At 33.8% G+C, this 21,400-nt stretch overlaps 2 protein-coding genes across 6 annotated transcripts; one reads left to right on the top strand and one right to left on the bottom strand.

The window, feature by feature from the left end:
* Window positions 1-4,249: 4,249 nt before the first annotated feature.
* LOC106069018 (vesicle transport protein SEC20-like) lies at window positions 4,250-14,066 on the bottom strand. Of its 4 annotated transcripts, none has more exons than XM_013228580.2 (7): window positions 14,047-14,066; window positions 11,482-11,591; window positions 9,353-9,445; window positions 7,034-7,125; window positions 6,283-6,384; window positions 5,573-5,694; window positions 4,250-5,147 (listed from the first exon to the last, which is right to left on the bottom strand). In XM_013228580.2, the coding sequence occupies exons 2-7, from the start codon at window positions 11,557-11,559 to the stop codon at window positions 4,954-4,956; spliced, it is 681 nt and encodes a 226-aa protein (XP_013084034.1). In that variant the 5' UTR covers window positions 11,560-11,591; window positions 14,047-14,066; the 3' UTR covers window positions 4,250-4,953. The 4 variants fall into 4 exon arrangements, with proteins under 4 accessions (XP_013084034.1, XP_013084035.1, XP_013084037.1 ...); XM_013228581.2 differs by lacking the exon at window positions 14,047-14,066 and adding an exon at window positions 13,848-14,040; XM_013228583.2 differs by lacking the exon at window positions 9,353-9,445 and having other exon boundaries at window positions 14,047-14,061.
* A 48-nt stretch (window positions 14,067-14,114) lies between these two features.
* LOC106069017 (ankyrin-3-like) lies at window positions 14,115-21,170 on the top strand. Of its 2 annotated transcripts, none has more exons than XM_013228577.2 (2): window positions 14,115-14,376; window positions 16,777-21,170. In XM_013228577.2, the coding sequence occupies exon 2, from the start codon at window positions 16,793-16,795 to the stop codon at window positions 20,105-20,107; it is 3,315 nt and encodes a 1,104-aa protein (XP_013084031.2). In that variant the 5' UTR covers window positions 14,115-14,376; window positions 16,777-16,792; the 3' UTR covers window positions 20,108-21,170. The 2 variants fall into 2 exon arrangements, with proteins under 2 accessions (XP_013084031.2, XP_013084033.2); XM_013228579.2 differs by having other exon boundaries at window positions 14,115-14,369.
* Window positions 21,171-21,400: the final 230 nt, after the last annotated feature.

The following is a 21,400-nucleotide window of genomic DNA, read 5'->3' on the forward strand; positions in this document are numbered from 1 at the left end:
TACAGAGAAGTAACACACACAACAACGGGCTTCTCACCATTCGAGATGCTCTATGGCTCACCTGTTAGGGGACCCATGTCACTATACAGAGACTTTCTAGTAAATAGGAACATAGAACATGACGTACTCACAGGATACGATCTTGTCATCAAAACAAGACAAAATATAATCAAAGCATGCGAAACTGTCCAAAAGCAAACAAACAGAGAGAAACCAGAACTGTTGAGAAAGCTAAATCAGGGTCGAAAGTTGAGAACACTACAAGTTGGTGATAATGTCATGGTTCTGCTGCCTGACAAAAATAACCAGCTATTTATAAAATGGCAGGGCCCATTCCAAGTCACAAAGGTGATTTCGAAGGTCGACTACAGTATAAACATCAGAGGTCGAGACAAAGTATTTCACATCAATATGCTGAAGCTGTACATGCCCAGACCATTTACTCTTTCAACGAACGCTAAGCAAGACACGCAAGACAGTCAAAGAGTTATGATGATAGAAACAATAGAGGAACCAGATGAATTACCATGTCCAGTTATTGAAAGCTGTGAAACTGTGAAAGATATAGGCACATCACACCTCCATTATCCAGTTAAGCAAGATATTGATAAACTGCTAGCTCTATGGGCGCCAATATTCACAGACAAACCGGGTAGAACAACTGCCATAAAACACACTATCCAACTGACTGATACGAAGCCCACAAAATCCAAAACATATCCAGTTTCCTTACACCATGAAGAGATACTGAAAAAGGAAATTGAAACGCTGCTAAAAATGGGAATAATTGATGCATCCACATCTCCATACTCAGCTCCAGCAGTCCTAGTGAAACAAAAAGAAACAACTGGGAAGATGCGTCTATGTGTAGACTACCGGAAACTAAACACCATCACAGTGAAAGATACATACCCAATGCCTAGCATAGAGAACATCATACCTAAACTTAGAGGTGCAAAATATTTCACTACTCTTGACTTAGCCAGAGGTTACTGGCAAATTCCACTAGACGAAGATGCTAAGCCACTCATAGCATTCACTACTCCATTTGGTTGTTACCAATGGAATTACATGAGTTTCGGGCTTAGTAACGCACCTGCGACCTTCAACAGAATGATGGCAAAACTAATAGGGAAAAGACCTGATGTCATTTTCTATCTTGATGACATATGTGTCTTCCACAACACATTAGAAGAACACGTTGCTGGTCTGCAACAAGTATTCCAGATACTACAAGACAACGGGCTTACAATAAAACCTAGTAAGGTTAAAATCGCCAGAACAGAGATTGAATTTCTAGAGCACAGAATACAGCAAAATACGATCAGACCACTACAAGATAATATAAGCAAGATACTCAACTTAACATTACCTACAACAAAAGGACAAGTTCGAAGCATCTTAGGTTTATGTAATTCTTGGCAAATTTCACAAGTATTACACAACCTCTAATTGAACTGACAAAAAAAAGGCATGCCAAACAAGATCACATGGAGCTCCAGACTACAGGAATGCCTGCAAAGCATTAAAAATGTCTTCTCAGACGACATAGTACTCCAGCTTCCAGACATCAGAAACCCTTTCTACTTGGCAACAGATGCATCCTCCACAGCAGTGGGAGGCACTTTAATGCAGAAGTGTGATGCAACGCAGCAGAACAGAAATATTCCACGATAGAGCGTGAAACTCTAGCTATTGTGTTCTGCATAACGAAACTATCCCGTTACTTGCCTGGGAAATCATTCATCTTGTTAACAGATCACGCCCCACTAGCTTATATCAATACAAATAAGCTAGCCAACCAGAGGATCACTAGATGGGCTTTAAAACTTCAAGACTTCAGCTTTACAGTTCAAGCTATTCCGGAACAAATCAACGTGATTGCTGACGTGTTGACAAGATAAGATGTGTCTAGGGACCGCTGGACTTAGGTTCATTCATTAATCAGCTTATGAGAAAATTAACAAATACCTTGTAAGATAACTTTAAAGTCTGTCTTGTCAAGATTGAATTAACAATACGCTCTAGAATTTTTTATTTTCATTCAGTGATGTTAAATTTATAATACAATTGTGTTTTTTTTATGTTTGTTGAATTGATTGTAGTCATAGATGATAGATGTCCAGTTAGGAACTGGTATGAAAGAAACACATATTAAACAATTCCCTTAAATTGGAAGATGTTTTGATGTAACATAAAGTATTTACTAATTGTGCATTTTTCACCTGACAATGTTGGCATTCAAAAGATTGTTGTTACATAGAAAAAAAAAAAAATGCGTGGATTTTTTTAAAAATATATAAGTTGTATAACATAACAGGAAAGCTTTCTGCGATAGTTCAATTGGAAATGTCCCTTGCAATAACATATTATTGAAGATTTATTTGTCGTCATAGGCTTTATCAGTTCTCTCATAATAGAAGATGCCATTGTATTACATGTCATTGTTTTTTTCTTGTCAATGTAAAACATTATTGATGTACACCCAAACTATTGGGTTCATGAAATTTTGATACGATCAAAATTTTTATCTGCCCTGGGAGGACTGTTGTGACACGGTTACTGTGTGGTCAACCGTGACACACGGTCAAGTGTTGGATATCGGAGAGTTAGGGGACTTGGGGGGAGTGACGAGTGTGTAAACAAGAAGAGAGAGAAAGGTCAGCGAGTGAAGCAGATCTGTACATAACGTTGCCGTGTATATAGTAGAGTCACTATTGCGGAGCAGGCATGTTTGCGGAATAGCTCGTCGAAATTAGTTAAAATCTACTTTATTTTGAAATTTTCTGCTAAACTACTGTAACGGTACTGCGCATGGTTCATTTCTCTACATTTCCAATATAAGGGTTTTCCTTTCACAGCAGAAAATTAATTTTGACTCAAGGTTAAAGTTGACAGGTGTGGAATCGTCCATTATTTTTCACGTACCAGGAGAACCGCATAGGTCAGGGGTTAAGGCTTTTTAAAAATGAAATTGACACATATTTTTAGGTTTATAAATGGATGTGAAAAAACTTCATGTCGTAGCCATCTACCAGGAATTTAATTTTAAACAAATTGGGAGGTGTTAACCCAGTTTTTACCTTGTTAAAGATAGTCACAATTGTGGAACACTATAGATGTCATTTATTTGACCTGCCCATTTAGCTTAATATTTACATAGTGATTTAGATTATCTGAATTTAAATATGAGTTTGTATTAGTAAACATAAATTTAAAAACATTTAGAGAATAATATTACATATAATATATAATTTATGATTACCAGACGTCCAGCAAAAAGAGGACAAATCATAATATCAATAATATCATATAGGCCTATATAATATTAATATAACAAAAAAAGAATTAAAGAATAGTGGAAAAAAAAATCTTGTAAGGAAAATCAGGGTAGTGTGACATCAATTAAATTAACAGGTAAAGAATCAAAAAGTGACAATGTGTTGTCTTAAGCTTTATTAAAATAAAATTAAATGTAAAGGATAAGGAGTTCAAGTATTATATAAGACTAATAAATATATGCTTTATATAGGCTTTGTTCCGACATTTTTACCGTGTTCTGCAATTGTGACTCCTTAAAAAATCCTGTTCCGTAATTGTGAATGACCATATCTCAGTCGATTTAAATGTAAAATTTAAATATCTGTTGAAAAACTAAACAGTGCGTCTATTTTTATCGGAAAATGGATGGGCAATGCCTAGATACTTTTAGTTTTTCCATAGGTCTAACCATTACGGAGCAAAAAATTAAAATGTTCCACAATTAAAAGACACTTTAAACGTAAAAGGACGTGTTTCTTCACAATTATTTTGTTTGGTATCTCAAAGAAGAGAAAGAATTTGTACATAACTGAAGTGGTGGTATAAGCTGAATTAGTGCCCTTTGTATTAAGCCGTCATCTCAAGCAAACATGAAATAGAAACAATTGAAAATTCCAGTCTTCATCGAGACTCAAATCTGGGATCCCTCAGTTTGGAAGCCAAGCGTTTTACCATTCAGCAAACATGCCACTCTTATTTGTCTACCTTTTTTTTATTATAACTTTCCCTATTAGATTTTACCATTCTGATTCTCATTAGAAAAAAATTAAAAGATGCGAATTAAGGAAATATTTTGAATAAAAAGAAAGAACAAGGGACATTTAGTTGTTTTCAGCCTCCTCCTCTTGCAAGTGTTGCACTAAAACCTTTTATTGAAAACAAAAACTATAAACACCAGATGCAAGAATAAACACAAGTTCACATGAAATATGTAGTAGGACATTTTATTCCAGCTTAATTTATCTTGCATCGATCGCAATTAATTGTCATTTATTGAAATCTGTGACTACATTTAACAAAAACAAAATACCTGATACTATTTTCCAATACATATTGCTCCACACTTTAAATATTATTTTGCTTACTACTCTAGTATCTACATATAGATTTATCAAAATGAAAATTTTCTACTAGAATACTTAAAAAAAAAAAGAATACTTCAACACTGAATTTATAAAAGAAATAAACATCACATTGCTATATTTCTTTTTAAATTAAAATATTCAAGAATTTCATTATTTAGTTTTGTATATAATTCTGTATTTTTCAGTACATAGGCTTTAAGGAGGAACATTTTGAAACATATTGTGGAGTACAATATTTAATAAACATTTTATGGAGGCTCTATCACAAGTTTCTTAGCTTATTGTTCTACCTCCAGTTTAAAGAAAACTGCTTTTCTCAACTTATTTGTTTGTGCAGGTACTAGGTATTTCTAGGTATGAAATACAGTAGTGACACAGTGACTTGACCATGGGTGATTTGCTAAAAAGGCTGAACAACATTGGTCAAAGCACCTATGTCTTCTGAAGCACATTTGTTTTGTTGCATTGGATGTTCCTACATACTTTAGAGGTAAAACTAGTTGGTTGAATGGGGCGAAACATATGTTAAATAATGCAGCATACAACTTTAAACAGGCCAAAGTCTCTTTTTTACGATATAGAGCACAGTGGCAAAAAAAAAGATTAGAGCAAGCAGAATGAGTAAACGATCAGTGAATTCTCGCCTGCCATATTTGGTAAGAAGGCGCTGAGAGTGCTGTATGTGACCTCCCATTGTGTGGAACTCATCCTGTGTGTCGCTGACAACTTCAGATGAACTAACTGTTCAAATGAAAAAACATATTAAAGCCATATTACAACAAAAAATACTTCTCAGTCAATTCTAAATATAAAAATAAGTAAAAAAAATGATTTAGAATTACAAATGTGTAGAAATTAATATCTTGTTTTTTGTTTTACAATTTGTAGAGTGACTTTATGTAAAATTACAATTCCAGTAATATTAATTTCATAAATTTAAACTGATAAGGAAAATAAGATAAGATTATTAAACCTTTGGAATTACATTAGGAATGTTACCACAAATGCAACAAAAATAACATCCAATTCAATACATGTAACCCTACCAAAGCCTTTAAATTTAAAATGTTCACTGCTAATACTATTCCATTGCTCTCTACAATTCTTAATAGTAAGCCAATAATCTATTTGTAAGACCTAAAGCAGATGGTTAATATTAGTCTGACCTAAAGTTGTGACGTTCAGCTCACTTTGCTTGACCTGCTCTGCCATTAGCTGATTTAATCCCATCAAACTTTCGGTGATATTGCTACTTGTCTTGACTAAAGTCTCTTTATTCCCTTGATTTCTATAGTAAGGCAATTGAAAAAATGTGTTCAAATAAAGAAATAGAAAAGGTGAAAAAAAAATATATTGAAATTGATTTATTTATGATTTATGGACCAATTTGCAATCATTTATGTTGATTTGCTTGGTATACACATTGAACTTTTTTTCTTACATAAAAAAAGGAGACACACCAGTTCTTATTGATGCAATCATAAAATACTTGTGTTAAAAAATAAAGTACAGTTGACTCTTGAGAGTCCAAGACTTCATAATCCAACAAGGTCAGTGATCTGGCATGTCGCTGGCATAGATTCATGTAATTAATGTAAACAGTAGTACATTTAGTTTTTGAATGAAGGCAGGTTTACAGTATGTGAAAGTTGAAATAACGTTTTGTATTTTTTTAGATCAATAAAACTTTCTTTGTCATCTACTATTTATTTTATATCTTTGAACGTCCTAAGAAAATATCATATTACATTATAGAAAGAATTTTCTTAACATAAAGCACAGCTAACATTTGGTAATCCAATGTTTTTGGTACTACAACATTCCCCCACCAGTCGTATAACTGCCGGAATATCAAGAGTCAACTGTATCTATTTACCTTCTTCTAAAAGTCGACACTCCATTCAGCAATTGCTCTTTAGCTAACTTATCAATTTCCAATTTAGTGATCAAACATGCTTGCCGTAAACTACTAACTGTTCTGTAATAAAATGTGCATTAAAGCATTACATATAAAAAACAACAACAATGAAGCATATATATGCATGTTTATAATCTTAAAGAGAAGAAATTAATTTGAATTTATTTAAAAACTTATGTCAAAATAGTTGATTGGGATTTAACAAGTTTTGAATTATCAAACAAAAAGTTGCAAAGGGAAACGATCATGTCTCGAGACATAAAATGACATAATAAAAAAAAAATGAATTTCCCGGTATCACATTTTTTTTAGAACGTAGGACACTAGCTATATAATCAATATTACTTCATCCTCTCATAAATACAACTCAAATAGCACAGGCAAAAGGCCAACAATGCAGAAAATACTCGACCCCGATGAAGAATGTCAAACAATACACAACGAAAGGAACCGTTGAGTGTCGTATTAGCTAAATATCTACTTCAGAAACTATAGCTGACCTAACTCTAAAGCTGCCAAAAGTATTCTCTGCTTACTTTTGTCACGCTTTAAACCCTAGCCTTTATTTTAATAATCTAAGCAAAACTTTCCCTTTACATGAAACAACAAATTTTTCGGGCCACTTTCTAATCGTGTCATAACAATCTGATCCCTACATTAACTAGCATTACACTCAATAAAACTAAAATCTTTTTAAGTACATTTGAACCTGGACAATTTCTGTCTTAAACTTTCCACATTCATCAAAATCTCATCTTTGTCAATACTGGACTCTTGTTCCAAACCAAGTCTTTCTAAATCCTTATGAGAAAATGTAAAAAAAAAATAATTATCATCATAATATTACTTTGAACTAAAACAAATTATTGTTGCTATGATTTTTGTACTCTGAATTTTGTACTCTTGTTATATAAAAAACAAAAAATGTATATTTCACACAACACAACAAATATTTATCATTGAGTACAGAGTACTGTAAATGATTAACTGCTTTATTGTCTTGTGACAAAAGAAAGTATTGGGACAAGGTGCAAACTTTAGACATCATTAATGTTCATAGATATACACCAAAGTAGAAGTCAAACATTTCCTATTTGTGACATTTTTTTAAATAGAAAAAAAATTGAATTAAACTATTACATTTATACAAAAAATGTCTAATGTTAATATTAATGATAATGCCAAAAAAAAACCACACACACACACACAAAAACAACAGCATTAAATGACAGTAACCATTAAAAAAAAGTCTGTTGACAAATGAAGATCATTTAGACAATGACAGTTAGATAGTTGAAAAGATTAACCCAGAACCAAAAAGCCTGGAGAACGCTAGACAGTGCCCCAGAAGGAAACATACGCAGCAATGAGATGATGAGTGACATGTTTAATCCTATCCATGTAGTATTATTGACTAAGTGTAAGTTACATCACTGAACAAAGAACAAGTAACATACCCGGTACTCAACAATATACATGTAACATCACTCAACTAAATACAAGTAAAATAACTCAACAAATACAAGTAACAACTAGAATTAAATGCTTTTTCAATGTCTTAAACTATACTATTGATTTTTTGATTTTACAGAAAAAAAAACAGAAATTAGTTCTAGGCAAAAATAGATGGAGATTTAAAAGAACTATCATATGCAGCCTTTAATTAAATCATTTTGGGTTTCTAACAAATCTTAATCTAACAAGCACATTTATTCTTAATAAAAATGTATTAAAACATTAGATGCAAAAAAAAAAAAAAAAAATAAAAAAAAATACATATACTAGTCGACCGGCGGCATAGCATACACCGCTATTTTGCAGGGCCGACCTTAGGCCACTGCTACCTATGCGACCGCAGTGGGCCCCGCATTTTTATAGGGCCCGCACTTTCATAGGACCTGCGCTAATTCAAGGTGTATAAATTAATAAATTAAACCATTTTGTAACTTAAAGCTGATTTCCCGCGCCCTCCTGTCGATTTACCAGGAGCTCCTGGAAATCTTCCGAAATTGCAAAAGATACGAAAAAGTCCTTAAAATATACGGAATATATAGACAAAAATTGTCATTTTGGGGTGTCATTCAATATGGAAAACGCGATAAATAAAAACGGCATTATGCATTAGCCGTAATTGTGTAATCTGGTGAAAGAAGCTTCTCGCGCCTCAAACTAATGAAGAATTACTTGAGGTCAACAATTCTCAAAGATAGATTGAAACATTTGGTAATTCCTGCTATTGAGTGTGATCTATGTAGGAAACAGAATTATCATGATATACTGTATGATTTTGCTACACGCAAGGCTCGTAAAGAAAATCTGTACGTAGTAAAGAATGAATAAAATGCATAGACGCATTTATTTTCTAATACAAACTCTTAAATTTCACTTATTATCCGCTTCTCTACCCAAACTTGGCCCTGTGAAATCCCTTTCGCATAGGGCCCCACATGGTTAAGTCCAGTCCTGCTATTTAGTGACGGATGAATATACACAGTAGATCACTTGTTCTCTTTCCATGACTTCTTGGTCACAATGGTTAAGTCCGGCGCTGCTATTTAGTGTTGGTAAAATGTTTGTTTGTAAAATGTTTTAAATGTTTCAGATGTTCCTTAAGAGTTGAAGGACAAAGAGGATGGAAGCGGGCAGGGTTTGATAAATCCAAATGACAGTCCAGCGCGCAAACCGCAAGACTAGGCAGCCATCCGTAGTGACCGGTGAATACTTGTTCTCCCCCCCCCCCCTCTTGTTTTTTCGTGAGGTGACTATCTGCAGAAATAAGAGAGTGATCTTTCCTTTACTTCTTCTTCTTGTCCAAACTCTTAAGCGACAAAGAGGTACCGATACTCAGTGATTAGGTGCCGGTAGTCAGTGATGAATTGCCTAACTTGTAGCTAATAATATATTAATAATAAATGTTAAAATACAAGAAAAGTAATATTTTTTTCCACACATTGAAAAAGGTGCCAGTACGCCATACCCCTGCATACCATCACAAAAAAAGCATTGTATATATATAAAAATTATTTACCGCAATCTTAACTCTGAGGTCAGATATTTTTTGTCGACCTTTAGCATTAAAATCATCAAGCTTTTCCATAGTATTGGCTTCTTGTCTTATGTCCTAAACAGAAAAAAAAAAGACTTCTCTATAAAAGCTTTTTATCATGTATTTATTTGATTGATTAAATTATTAAGAACTATAACTTATTAATACTAATTGCAGCCCAGACACTTCATGATGATACTAATGAATGGCACTATTGAGAAAAACAAGAAAAGTCCATCGCGACTGGCAAAATCTCAGCCACAAAACAGAAAGGAGAGCACTAGAACCAGCAGTTATCACGCTAGTAAACCACACACTGAACAGCCAGATTGTCTTCTTGACTGATGCCAAAACAATATAGAAAGCCTGCAAAACTCTAATGCTTCCTAAGCTTAAGAAATTTCTTGTAAACCTCAACATCAACAGCAAGGAAACTGTTCTTCAGTGGAACCTAGCACACATTGAAAGAGAAGGTAATGAAAAAGCAAACCTATAAGGCCAAAGATGGGAATAAACAAGAAATGGACCAGCTTTCATCCAAATTAAAAAAAAAAATTACAACATGTTCTGAAATGACCTTCATATATATATATATATATATATATATATGAAGCATAATGATATAGACAACACATGTTGAGGAAACTAACAATTGGGACTAGTGAAGTAAGCTCTAGTGGAGCGCCATCAGAGAATGCTGACCATGTCCTTCGAAAATTCATTCTCTATTGAGAATCATGAACAAAAGACCCCCCCCCCCCAGAAGAAAAACTATATGGAGAACTGATTTATCTAGAAACTACTGCACAGTTCTTCTCTGAAATTGAACTACACACATTTCACCAAAGTCCGATGGTTCTAAACTTCTTAACCCAACGGCCCCAGTATGTTAAAGTCAACAACACCAAATCGTCAACTCGAGTACTATGTACGGGTGCTCCACAAGGTTGTGTACTTTCTCCTGTACTATACACTCTTTACAATAATGACATAAGAAGCATCTATGACTCAGTTAAACTCATTAAATTCGCTGATGATACTGCCATAGTCTGTCTTATTTCAGGAGACGAAACTCAGTATTGAAGCTCGATAGAAGAGTTTACAAACTGGTGTACCAACAACTTTCTAGAACTGAATGTCACAAAAACTAAAGAACTTATAATAGATTTTAGAAAGAAAAAACAAACTATACGTGAACTGCAAATAAACACTACATCTATAGAACAAGTAAAGGCATATAAATATCTAGGCGTTATCATCAACAACAAGCTTTCATGGGAAGACCACCTTGGAACTCTGACAAAGAAAACAGCCCAGCGACTCTTTTTTCTATACAAACTCAATAGCTTTAAACTAAACAAGAAGATCCTTGAGACTTTTTACGGCGCGACTATACAAAATCTGCTAACATACGGAATAAGTTGTTGGCAAGGCAACACCTCACCTAAACTGTTGCGACGTCTAGAAAACATCATTAAAAAAGCATCAAAAATTACACTCACAACATTACCACATTTAAAGGAACTTTTTGAACAAAAGTGCCTAAGAAAAATCGAAAAAATCTTGGAAGACAATGGCCACCCGCTCCATCAGAACTATGTCGCGAAGTGGGCAACTGCTGTCAATCAAAACAATAACGGAGCGGTACAAAAACTCGTTCGTACCTCACTCGGTCAGACTCTATCACGGCCACTCATTGATCAGGGAACATGAAATGCACCAAGATACCTGTGTGTAGTCACTGAATGAACTCTTTATGTTGTCTGTTGTATTTATGTGTATTTTTCTGTTGTGTTGTCTTTATATGAGAAAAGAGTCCTTGTAATCACAACAAATTTCCGTAAGGATCAATAAAGCAGTCTTAGTCTTAAGTGCTGTTGTGGCTTTTATGCTCCACTGGGAGTCAAAATGACCAAGTCCCCTAATGAAGACCCTTACATATTACTAGAGACAAATAGATTTATGTGCACACTTCAAATATACCAACAACCAAACTAGTTTAAGACTAGCCTAGTCTAGAATTAATTTTGTTCTTTTAAATTAAATTTAAAAAAATAGTTTTTTTAAACATTAAGTCAATTTTCTAGAATTCTGAACTACATCTTATCAACCTGTATTATTGCTTTAGCTTCCAGATCAAGCTTTACAATTTCTTGCAAACATAATCTCACATGAATGTCGTCTGCCATGAATGAAGATCTTGATCTTCTAGTCTAGTTCTCTGGATGATAGATAAAGTTTTAGATTATTTTAAAATATAGTCCAAAATAGTCTAGTTTATCTTTTTAATGTATGTTTTAAATATAGCCTAGATCTAAAATTAATTATTATAATTTAAAACACAACTACTTACTACTAAATCTACTAGAAATTAGATCTAGAATTTAGAACCCACAGAATTACCAGAGTGAATGAATGTGAGGGATTATTCACAGACCTGTTAGATTATCAAATGTGTTTTCGGGGATGGAAGTTGGTATTATTTTATATATTGATGTGTTCTATAATTAATAAATAAATGTAGTGTGGTGGCAAGAGGCATTCAAAAGGGGACGTCAAATACATGATTACAATTAATAAAAACCAATTGATATTTCCTTTTCTTTAACAGGAAACAATGCCAAAATAAATGTAGTGTGAGGAATGGAAAGGGAGCATTTAATTGGGAAGGTGTGACGCCATGTTAGACATGAAAGGCCATGTTTTTACATTCCTCTTTTCAGCTTTCATGTTAAGGTTGACTTTGGTAATTGTATTTCGTCTTGTCTAAGGATAAGTCTCACAAATGTCAATTGACGTTCAGTTGTCACTTTCCTGAGACGGCAAACGTCTGTGCTGGAAAAGATTTCTCTATTGGTAACATTATCTCGGTATGTTATTTGTAGGATCTTTCTCAGCCATCACTGGTCAGCTTCTTTTCAACCTTCCATGTCTCGAAGCATAGGTGGCTTTTCATCTCCAGGTTAATTGATTAAATTGTTCAGATAGGTCATACTTTTTGAAAGAAGGCTCCTGCTTTCCAATCAGACATGTAACACCATACTATGCATCTCCATCGCTTGAGATAACACTGCCTAAATTAGTGAACTTTTCTATTTGTTCAAGATCTGTAGGACCAATGCTGATGGGGGTACTACCTGCATCCAATATGTACAACTTTGACAGCATCTTTATCTGTCATATCATGTATACATTTCATTGTACTTCAAACCAGTGCTAAGTCGTCTGCAAAAACAACTTGGTTTGGTTTACGCAATGGGAACCCAGATGCAGCCTATTTAATGTATTTTTATGACATCGTCAATGGCTACAAGAAAAAGAAATGGGAAAAGATACACCTTAATCTCACCACCCATCTTGATGTTGAAGTATTCCACCATCTGTTGTGACACAACAGCTTGATTTGCTTTAGACATGTCGCTGAATCTGGACAAATTGTTGTGAGATGCCTTATTATTTTGCTATTTCCCAGAGTGATTCCGATTGACGCAAGCAATCAAAATTTTTTTTTTAATCTACAAAACTTTGTTGGTATTCCAGCTTTGCTCAACAATGTTTCACAGGACGTAAACCTGTTCAGTGCTTGATTTGTCTTTTTGGAAGCAGCTGAGAAACACTGGTATAATTAAAATCCTTTTCAGAAAGGAGCTCTTAAATAATCACTAATAAAAATGTTAAATTCAAGGCTTCTCAATTCTATATTTGTACATTTTCAATTTATGTAATAATTTTTGATTTATAAAATACAAAAACACATTAAAATAGAATCGAAAACCACTTTCGGGTGCAAACTACCAATTAATTAGCTTATAAAAAATAAACAAAAGTTACTTGTTTGTTTTTTTAATGGGAGATTTTTTTTTTCTTGGAGTGGGGATGACAGCCCTAGCTTACCGCACCAGGTGACACCCACTCAAGTGTGGTCACTGGTACCTAGAATTAGATCTAGATTATTAGATCATCTAGAATAATCTAGACTATCACATTATCAGTATTCTGAGTATTCAGAGTCACAGTAGGTCTACAGTCTACTCATGTCAGTCTAAAAGTAAAACCAAATATAATATATAATACGCCATTGTTTGTTGTGAATGTTTTTGAGAGAAAGTACTTAACACTATTAAATAATTAACAGGATGTGAGGTAACAAAATGATTTATGATAGTCTTCAATCATTATCATATACAGATTCTAATAATAAGGCATAAGGCTAGTCTTCGAGTCTGAAGATTTCTAGTAAGGAATGCAGTATTTCCTGTGGCTGTGCAGTCCCAGCTGTGACCTACATATTTTGCCACATCCACATTAATAACATTATTATATATGATAATACATAGATCTAATTTACTAATTGTTACTAGATTTCTATACTGACTATACTATACTATTAGTATTAATGTCTAGACTACACTGTAACAGTAACACTACACTACTACTAGACACTAGTGACTAGGTCACTAGACACTACTACAGTTACAGACTACACTCACACTGTGACTGACTGTCTACAGTATTTTATTATTTATTTATCTGTGACTACAGAACACTATTTTCTAGATTAGATTACTATAACTAACTATTCTAGATCTAGATTACTATATGTCTATAGTATACTATTACTACTATACTAGACTAAGTTAGTATTGTTCCATGATCTAAATCTAACACTAACTCACTGCTCTCTCTCTCTCTTTGAAATTTGAAGGGAGATAATTTTCATCCTTACACGTAAACATGACTAAATAGATCTAGATATATCTGGAATTCGCAAAATTAAAGACACAATAAAATCGTAACTTAATATGCGAAATAAAGTTTGTGATTCGGCCAGCATTGAGTATTGTCACTATTGACTTGTTAGGTTTAGTGATAGTCACATGTCATAGTGTGACTAATGAACTAGATTCTAGATTAATTTAGACTTAGGGACCTAGATCAGTCCTAGAGCCTAGAGTGGCCTAGAGTAGTAGAGACTAGGTCTAGGAGTCTTGATTTACCGGTACCGGGTACTGACTAGACTAGATTATTAATTATTTGTATAGATAATTACTAATAATTAAATTAGGTATAGATGTACTCATAGTCATAGTATACTTATATACTAGTCTATACTCATAATATTGATAATTGGTATAAGTATAGGCCTACAATAAATATAGAGAGTTACAGAGTTCTAGAATCTATATATTAATTAGATTAGTCAATATTATATAGATATCTATAATTTATAATAGATCTATAAATATAATATTAATATATTTAATATATTATATAATTAGATCTATATTATATATCAAATATATTAAATTTTTAGACCATATGCCATATAATGATATATACCAATATAATATACATACATAGATCAATCTATCTATCTTATATCTATCTAAAAATCTAGAAGCTGCTAGAATCAAGATGATAGATCTATATCTATCTGTCTCTCTCTCTCTGTCTATATATAGCATGGGTGTAGCCAGGGGGTGGGGTTTGGGGTTCAAACACCCCCTGAAGGGGGGTTCAGAATTTAGTGACTGATTTTTTGCTTTGATTTTGTTATTTTAGGTGAGATTTTAATACTAAACTATCACTTGCCCTAGCACAGCAAAGGAGATTTTGAGTTTAAAAACTCTACCAGGGGGGTTTTGAGTTTAAAACCCCCTACCAGGGGGGTTCCAATTTAAAACCCCAATATTAGGGGTTTTTGCAGTCAAATTCTCCTCTTCTATAACACAAATAAAAAAAAAATGCAAACGACAATCCCCCAAATTTCACGAGCACAGTTAAGGAAGATTTTGATTTTAAAACCCCCTCCAAAATTTAAGATAAACCCCCTCTTCAATATAAAAAAAGATAATTACACTCTCAAAATTCTACGAGAGTAGTCAAAGGGGTTTTGAGTTAACCCCCACCCCTTCTTCAGTAGGGTTTGATGCTAAAAAATACCTCTTCAATTACCGGTATAAAAGAACGCAAATTATACACTCAAAATGTTATGAGCGTAGCTAAATGGTTTTTGACTCAGTTTTGAATTCTAACCCCCCCCCCCCCCCCCAGCGGGGTTTGAAGGTAAAAAATACCTCTTTAATATTCAAATTATACACTCAACATGTTATGAGTGTATTCAAATGGGTTTTGAGTTTAAACTCCCCTCCAGTTGAGTTTGAAGCTAAAAAATACCTCTTCAATAAAAAAAAAAATTACACACTCAGAAATCTATGAGCGTAGCCAAAGGGGTTTTGAGTTTAAACCCCCCGCAAGCAGGGTTTGAAGCTAAAAAATACAATTTCAATGTAAGAAAAAAGCAAATTACGCACTTAAAATGCTATGAATGAGCGTTGCCAAAAGAAGTTACGAGTTTAAACCCCCCTTCAGAGTGGTTTGATGCTAAAAAATACCTCTTCAATATAAAAAAAGCAAATTACACACTAAAATTATTTGAGCGTAGTCAAGACATTTGGGGGTTTTGAGTTTAAATCCCTTTCCTACAGATGGCTTTTTAAAAAGTTAAAAACACCTCCAGATGGTTTTGAGTTTAAAATCCCCCTACAGAGCATTTTGAGGTGGAAAACCTCTATCCTCAATATTATTCTAAAGCAAACTACAGTTACTAAATTCTATGTCCGTAGCTAAATGGGGTTTTGAATTTAAAAAAAAAACATAACTCCAGAGATTTTTTAGTTTAAAACCCCCAACAGATGATTTTGACGATAAAACTTCACTTTTCGATATAAAATCTAAAGCAAATTACAGTCACTTAATTCCAATAGCGTATTCAAGAGAGGTTATACATTTCTACCAGTTTTGGGGCTCAATTAATAAAGTGCAGTGATAAGTCATCTGCCAAAATTGAAAAACACTAAATGTGGCTCAACAAAGATGGCTAAGACAGATTTTAGAAAAAAAATCCCCCCCTCCCCCCCCCCCCCCCCCCCTCCGAAAAAAAAATCCTGGCTACGCCCATGATATATAGATCTATATATTATAATGTCATAAATACAGTAACAGCAGATTGTCAGTATTGTAAGTGTACTGTTTAGTTATCGTTTATTTTTATAAAAGTATATCATGAAATTGCATCTAGATATATTTAATTATCTTAACAAAAAAATTAAAAAATTTTGTGTCTGCTATGCTGAGCTCCATTAAGTTTTAGATTGATTTAGTTTTAGATATAGATTGTCCCATAAAAATAATAAGCAATGTGTATTTATGATAAACCATCTTCTATTTTATATCAAATATTCTGGCATTAAGAACATAGCAAGAGGGTTTAAAAAGAAAACGACCTATTCTTCGGTTATTCTAAAGAAAACATTGCCTTGGAAACATTTAGGCCTAAATTAATCTCCAATTTTTATACTTAGAAATAAATCACAACACTGTAATGGAAAAATTTTGTTTTGCAGTTACATTTGGACAGCCATGGCAGCCAGAGAAAACCACAGAAAGCGTAAGCTTGATAGAGACATCAGCCAACTGGATGAAGAAGCTAGTTGTTTGTCTACTGAATCAAAACTGTTGCAGCTTGTTACACAGGGCAAAGCTAGTGATCTTGTAGCTGTATTGAATTTCATTCCAAAAAACCACAAGGGTGTTGTTGCTGCACTTCTTAAGTCAGCAGAACTTGGCCACAAAAGAATTATGCAAATTCTTATTGAGACTGGTGTTAGTATCAATAAAAAGAATTCATCAGGTAATACTGCACTGCTTATAGCATCCCAGCGTGGCTTTGTTGATTTGGTCAAATTACTGGTTAGAAATGGTGCCAATGTTAATTGCCAAAATAATGATGGTGAGACTGCACTTATACTAGGCGTAAAACAAGCTTGTTCTCTGCCTTTGATTGAATTTCTGATATCTGATGAAAGTGGTGCCAATGTAAATGTGCAGAACTGTCTTGGGAAAACAGCTCTTATGATTGCCATTGAACAACAAGACTTTTGTGCTATGAAACTTTTAATGTTTCATAAAGATACCATATTAGGATTAAAAGATGAAAATGGCATGACAGCATTAGATATAGCAAAAAAAGTAGACTTGAAGGAACTTTTTGGTACATTTAAAGTATGTAGATCTAGATCAGCTAAACCATTGATTATAGCAATTAAAAAAAAGAATGTATCATTAGTTCAATCTGTCCTTTACACTTTGAGTCAAAAAGAAGTCAATACATGCAATTCTAAGGGCTTATCACCCTTATTGGTTTCTTTAAATGTCAAGTTTTTCAATATAGAAATTCTCTATATGTTACTCAAAGCTGGCGCAGATGTTACTATGGGCTCAGCCAATGACCATGTAACGCCTCTTTATTTAGCTTGCAAAGCAGGAAGTTTGGAGGCTGTAAAGATTCTTGTAAAAGAAGGGGCTAATGTTAACTCTCAAACAACTTTTGACAAACTTACGCCTTTAATGTATGCATGCCAGAACAATAAAATTGAAATTGCAAAATTTTTAATAAAAAAGAAAGCTAACATTAATCTTAAAAACAGAAACTGTGAAAGTGCATTAATGTTAGCTTTAAAGAATTGTAAGAGTCAAACTTTAGTGAAGCTTCTCATTCAAAATGGAGCAGAAATTAATGATACTGTGTTTCAACTAGCTATCAGTGTTGGATGGTATGAAATGCTACATGACATTAACTTGGTCATCACTAGAGATCTGCTAAATGAAACGTTTTTATTAGCATGTCAGGATGGTGACTTAAAACTTGCTAAATTCCTTTTGGAGAATGGAGCAGAAGTGAACATCAGAAGTGGAGAAAGTATTCCTCTAGTCAAGGCATTACACAATATTAAGTTGGTAAACCTTCTCATCAGTTTTGGAGCTGATGTGAATTTGAAAGATAAGCTTGGTTCTTGTCCATTAGTTGAGGCTGTATATTTGAATGATTGTCAGGTCTTGGAGACTTTGATCAAACAAGGAGCAGATCTAAATGCAGTGAACTCCATTGGATACACAGCACTTATGATTGCTGCCAAAGATGAAAAACTGCAGGCCTTGAATTTATTACTAGACAGTGGTGCAGATGTGAATTACTTGTCAAATGAGAGTGGCCACTTATCTGCTCTAAATGCCGCACTCAATAATGACAAAACAGAATCTGTTAAATTACTGTTGACTAGAGGAGCCTTAGTTCACCAGACATTCAATTCTCCATTGCTACAGTCAGTTATTGGAAATTCAAAGAATATGGAGATGTGTTTAAAATATGGCGCGGATCCAAACATAAGATCTTCTGATGGCTCCACTGTCCTGATGTTGGCTTTAAAAACACGCTGTGATTTTGACAAAATCAAACTTCTTGTAGACTTTGGTGCAGACATTCAAATGAAAAATGATAAAGAAGAAAATGCTCTGATTTTAGCTGCTAAATACTGCACAACTAAAGTCATAGAATTGCTCCTCAAAAGTGGTGCTGATATTACTTCAGAAGATATACATGGTTCATCAGTGCTTTTGTGTGCTGTAGCCCATTCAGTATCCAATGAGAATAAAATAGCTTTATTGATTAATAGTGGAGCAGATGTAAATCAAAAGAATCACCAAGGTGATACTCCCCTCATTCTTGCTGCTAAATGCTGCCATTTAAATATTGTGCAACTACTGGTAGCTAAAGGTGCTAGTGTCAATGGCCAAGATGAAAAAGGTTACACTGCATTGATGCATGCTGCTGCTATGGGCAACTATGAAAAAGTCAAATTCTTTATTGAGTGTAATGTCAATCTGGAAATTCAAAACGTTAATGGCTTTACTGCAGTCATGTTAGCAGCATATGACCAAGCTCATTCTGAAATTCTGAAAACAGTTCCGGTAGCTGCAGCCTGTTCCATCCTTCAGTTACTAGTAGATAAAGGGGCTAATGTGGATGCACAAGACAATAATGGTTTCACTGCTTTAATGTATGCTGTTTTAGGGGGAAGTTTTCAGAAGGTAAACACGCTCATTCAGTGTAAGGCTAGTCTTGATATTCAAAATTTTGCTGGCAGGGCAGCAGTCATCATTGCAGCCAATCAGGATAATGCTGCGATCCTGAAAGCTTTGCTAGAGGCAGGTGCCAATGCTAACATTGCTGATTTTAATGGGCAGAGCGCACTCACTGTCTTACTGCCACATCTATATGAATGGAATAGAAATCATTCTCCTTTTGACAGGTTATCGTGCTTCAAGCTAGTCTTGGCTGCGGGGGCTAAACCTGACATGCAAAATATAAAAAATACTATATTGTTTCACAAGCTAATTGTTTTATGTGATGATCCTGATATAATTGATTTATGGATAAAAAATGGGGCAGCACCAACTGTTATTTCATTTGCAGTTTTGAGAGGTTTGTGCAGTATTCCTTTTCGCTATATGTTTACTCATGATGGTGAGATCGTCTCCCCTTTGTTAACAGCCATGTTTTCGATGAAACATAATCTAGTATACCTTTTTCTTAAGTCTTGGTACTTACATTTAAGTGACATCCGATTGAGTCAGAAGAAAAGTCTACTTTATGATTATTTTTATATTTACAAATTTTGCACATGTTTAACAAGTGGAATCACTACAAAAGTGCCATTCAGTTTAACCTGTTTAAGTTTTCTGGCAGTGTCATCAGCTGTTGGCAGTGGGCTAGACAGAGAATCAAGAGTTAATTCTTTACCTATCCCTGCTATTATGAAGAATACTCTTCTCTTTCAGCTACACAAACCATGCCTAAGTGATAACAATGTCAAAAGACATATACTACCAGTTTAATGATCATGCTACATAGTGTAAATTAGTTTTTGTACTAGAGCTTATTTCTAATTTTTTTACAGGGCTATTGTTCTCTGTATGATTAGAAATAAAAAAAACAATGCCAGTGCTATTGATTTAAAACTGTTTTTTTTTTAAACTTGTGTTATATATATAAAAAAAATATATATATAATATTAATGTGTACAAATTTTATTGATCAGGTTTTAACTCTTTAGATGTATACTTTAATTATATATTTGTTAAGTTCCTAAAAGTGTATTTAATGTTATGCAGTTTATATTTTTCAATTTGTTTAAGCTTATTGATATATATTTGTTCAGTAGTTGTGTCTTCTCATGAGCTTAATTTCACTCATTTTGCAAAGAGACATTTTGGATGGCTGTCTGGTCATGTAGTTTGTACGCTAGACTGTCGTTTGAACTTATCGATGGAACTGGGTTCAAACCCGGCCCACTCCCATCCCACATCTTCCTGTTGGAGGTTCGGACAAGGAAGTAATTTTTTTTAACAATGAAGGAACATCCGAAACATGTAAAACATTTTACTTAGATTCTCAACATAGTTGACCAGAGAAGGTGGTATAGTTCTCAACTAACATTGAGACATATATTGCTAGCACTTGGATGCTGTAGAAATATATTATTTAAATGATACTATATTTGTATACCCTGGTATACTATTCTGATTAAAATGTAAATGTAAAAACCAAGTAAATGCAAGTAAAACAACAATATAATATTGGAGTTTTTTGAAAGATTTAGCCATTATATAAATTTGGATCTACTCTAGAATATATTTCTTTTCTAAGAGCAATCGGGTCACACATGGTACTTGTTTAGATTTGTGTAAATCAATACTTAAGTGTGATTGGGTCATGCATTCTACTTTGTTTTGATGTAATTGCCAGATTTAAAAAAATCTATGCCAGCTTTACTTTTATCTTTATAGATAATTCTGTGATCTTACAATTTCAAACTATGTGAGACCGCCAACTGTTTGTTAGCATAAGCTACTGTGCTTTTGATAGCCTAATGTAATAAATTCGTATTCATAATGCCAATATGCATGTTGTTGTTTTTTTCATTTTGAGATCCGAGCCACCAAAATTAGAAGTTTTAACAGCTGCTATGTTTTATTTATAAATAGTATTTCGAAGTATCTTCTGCCATTGACCGGCACCTTCGACATGATTTTATTTTCATCAACCAATTGTTTTTGGAATCATTTAAGCAAGAGACTAAGAACGCCTAAAACAATTGAGACAATCAGAAAGCTATCTAAATTTAAAAC

This window comes from Biomphalaria glabrata, chromosome 1, assembly GCF_947242115.1.
Source record: "Biomphalaria glabrata chromosome 1, xgBioGlab47.1, whole genome shotgun sequence".
NCBI classification, from domain to species: domain Eukaryota; kingdom Metazoa; phylum Mollusca; class Gastropoda; family Planorbidae; genus Biomphalaria; species Biomphalaria glabrata.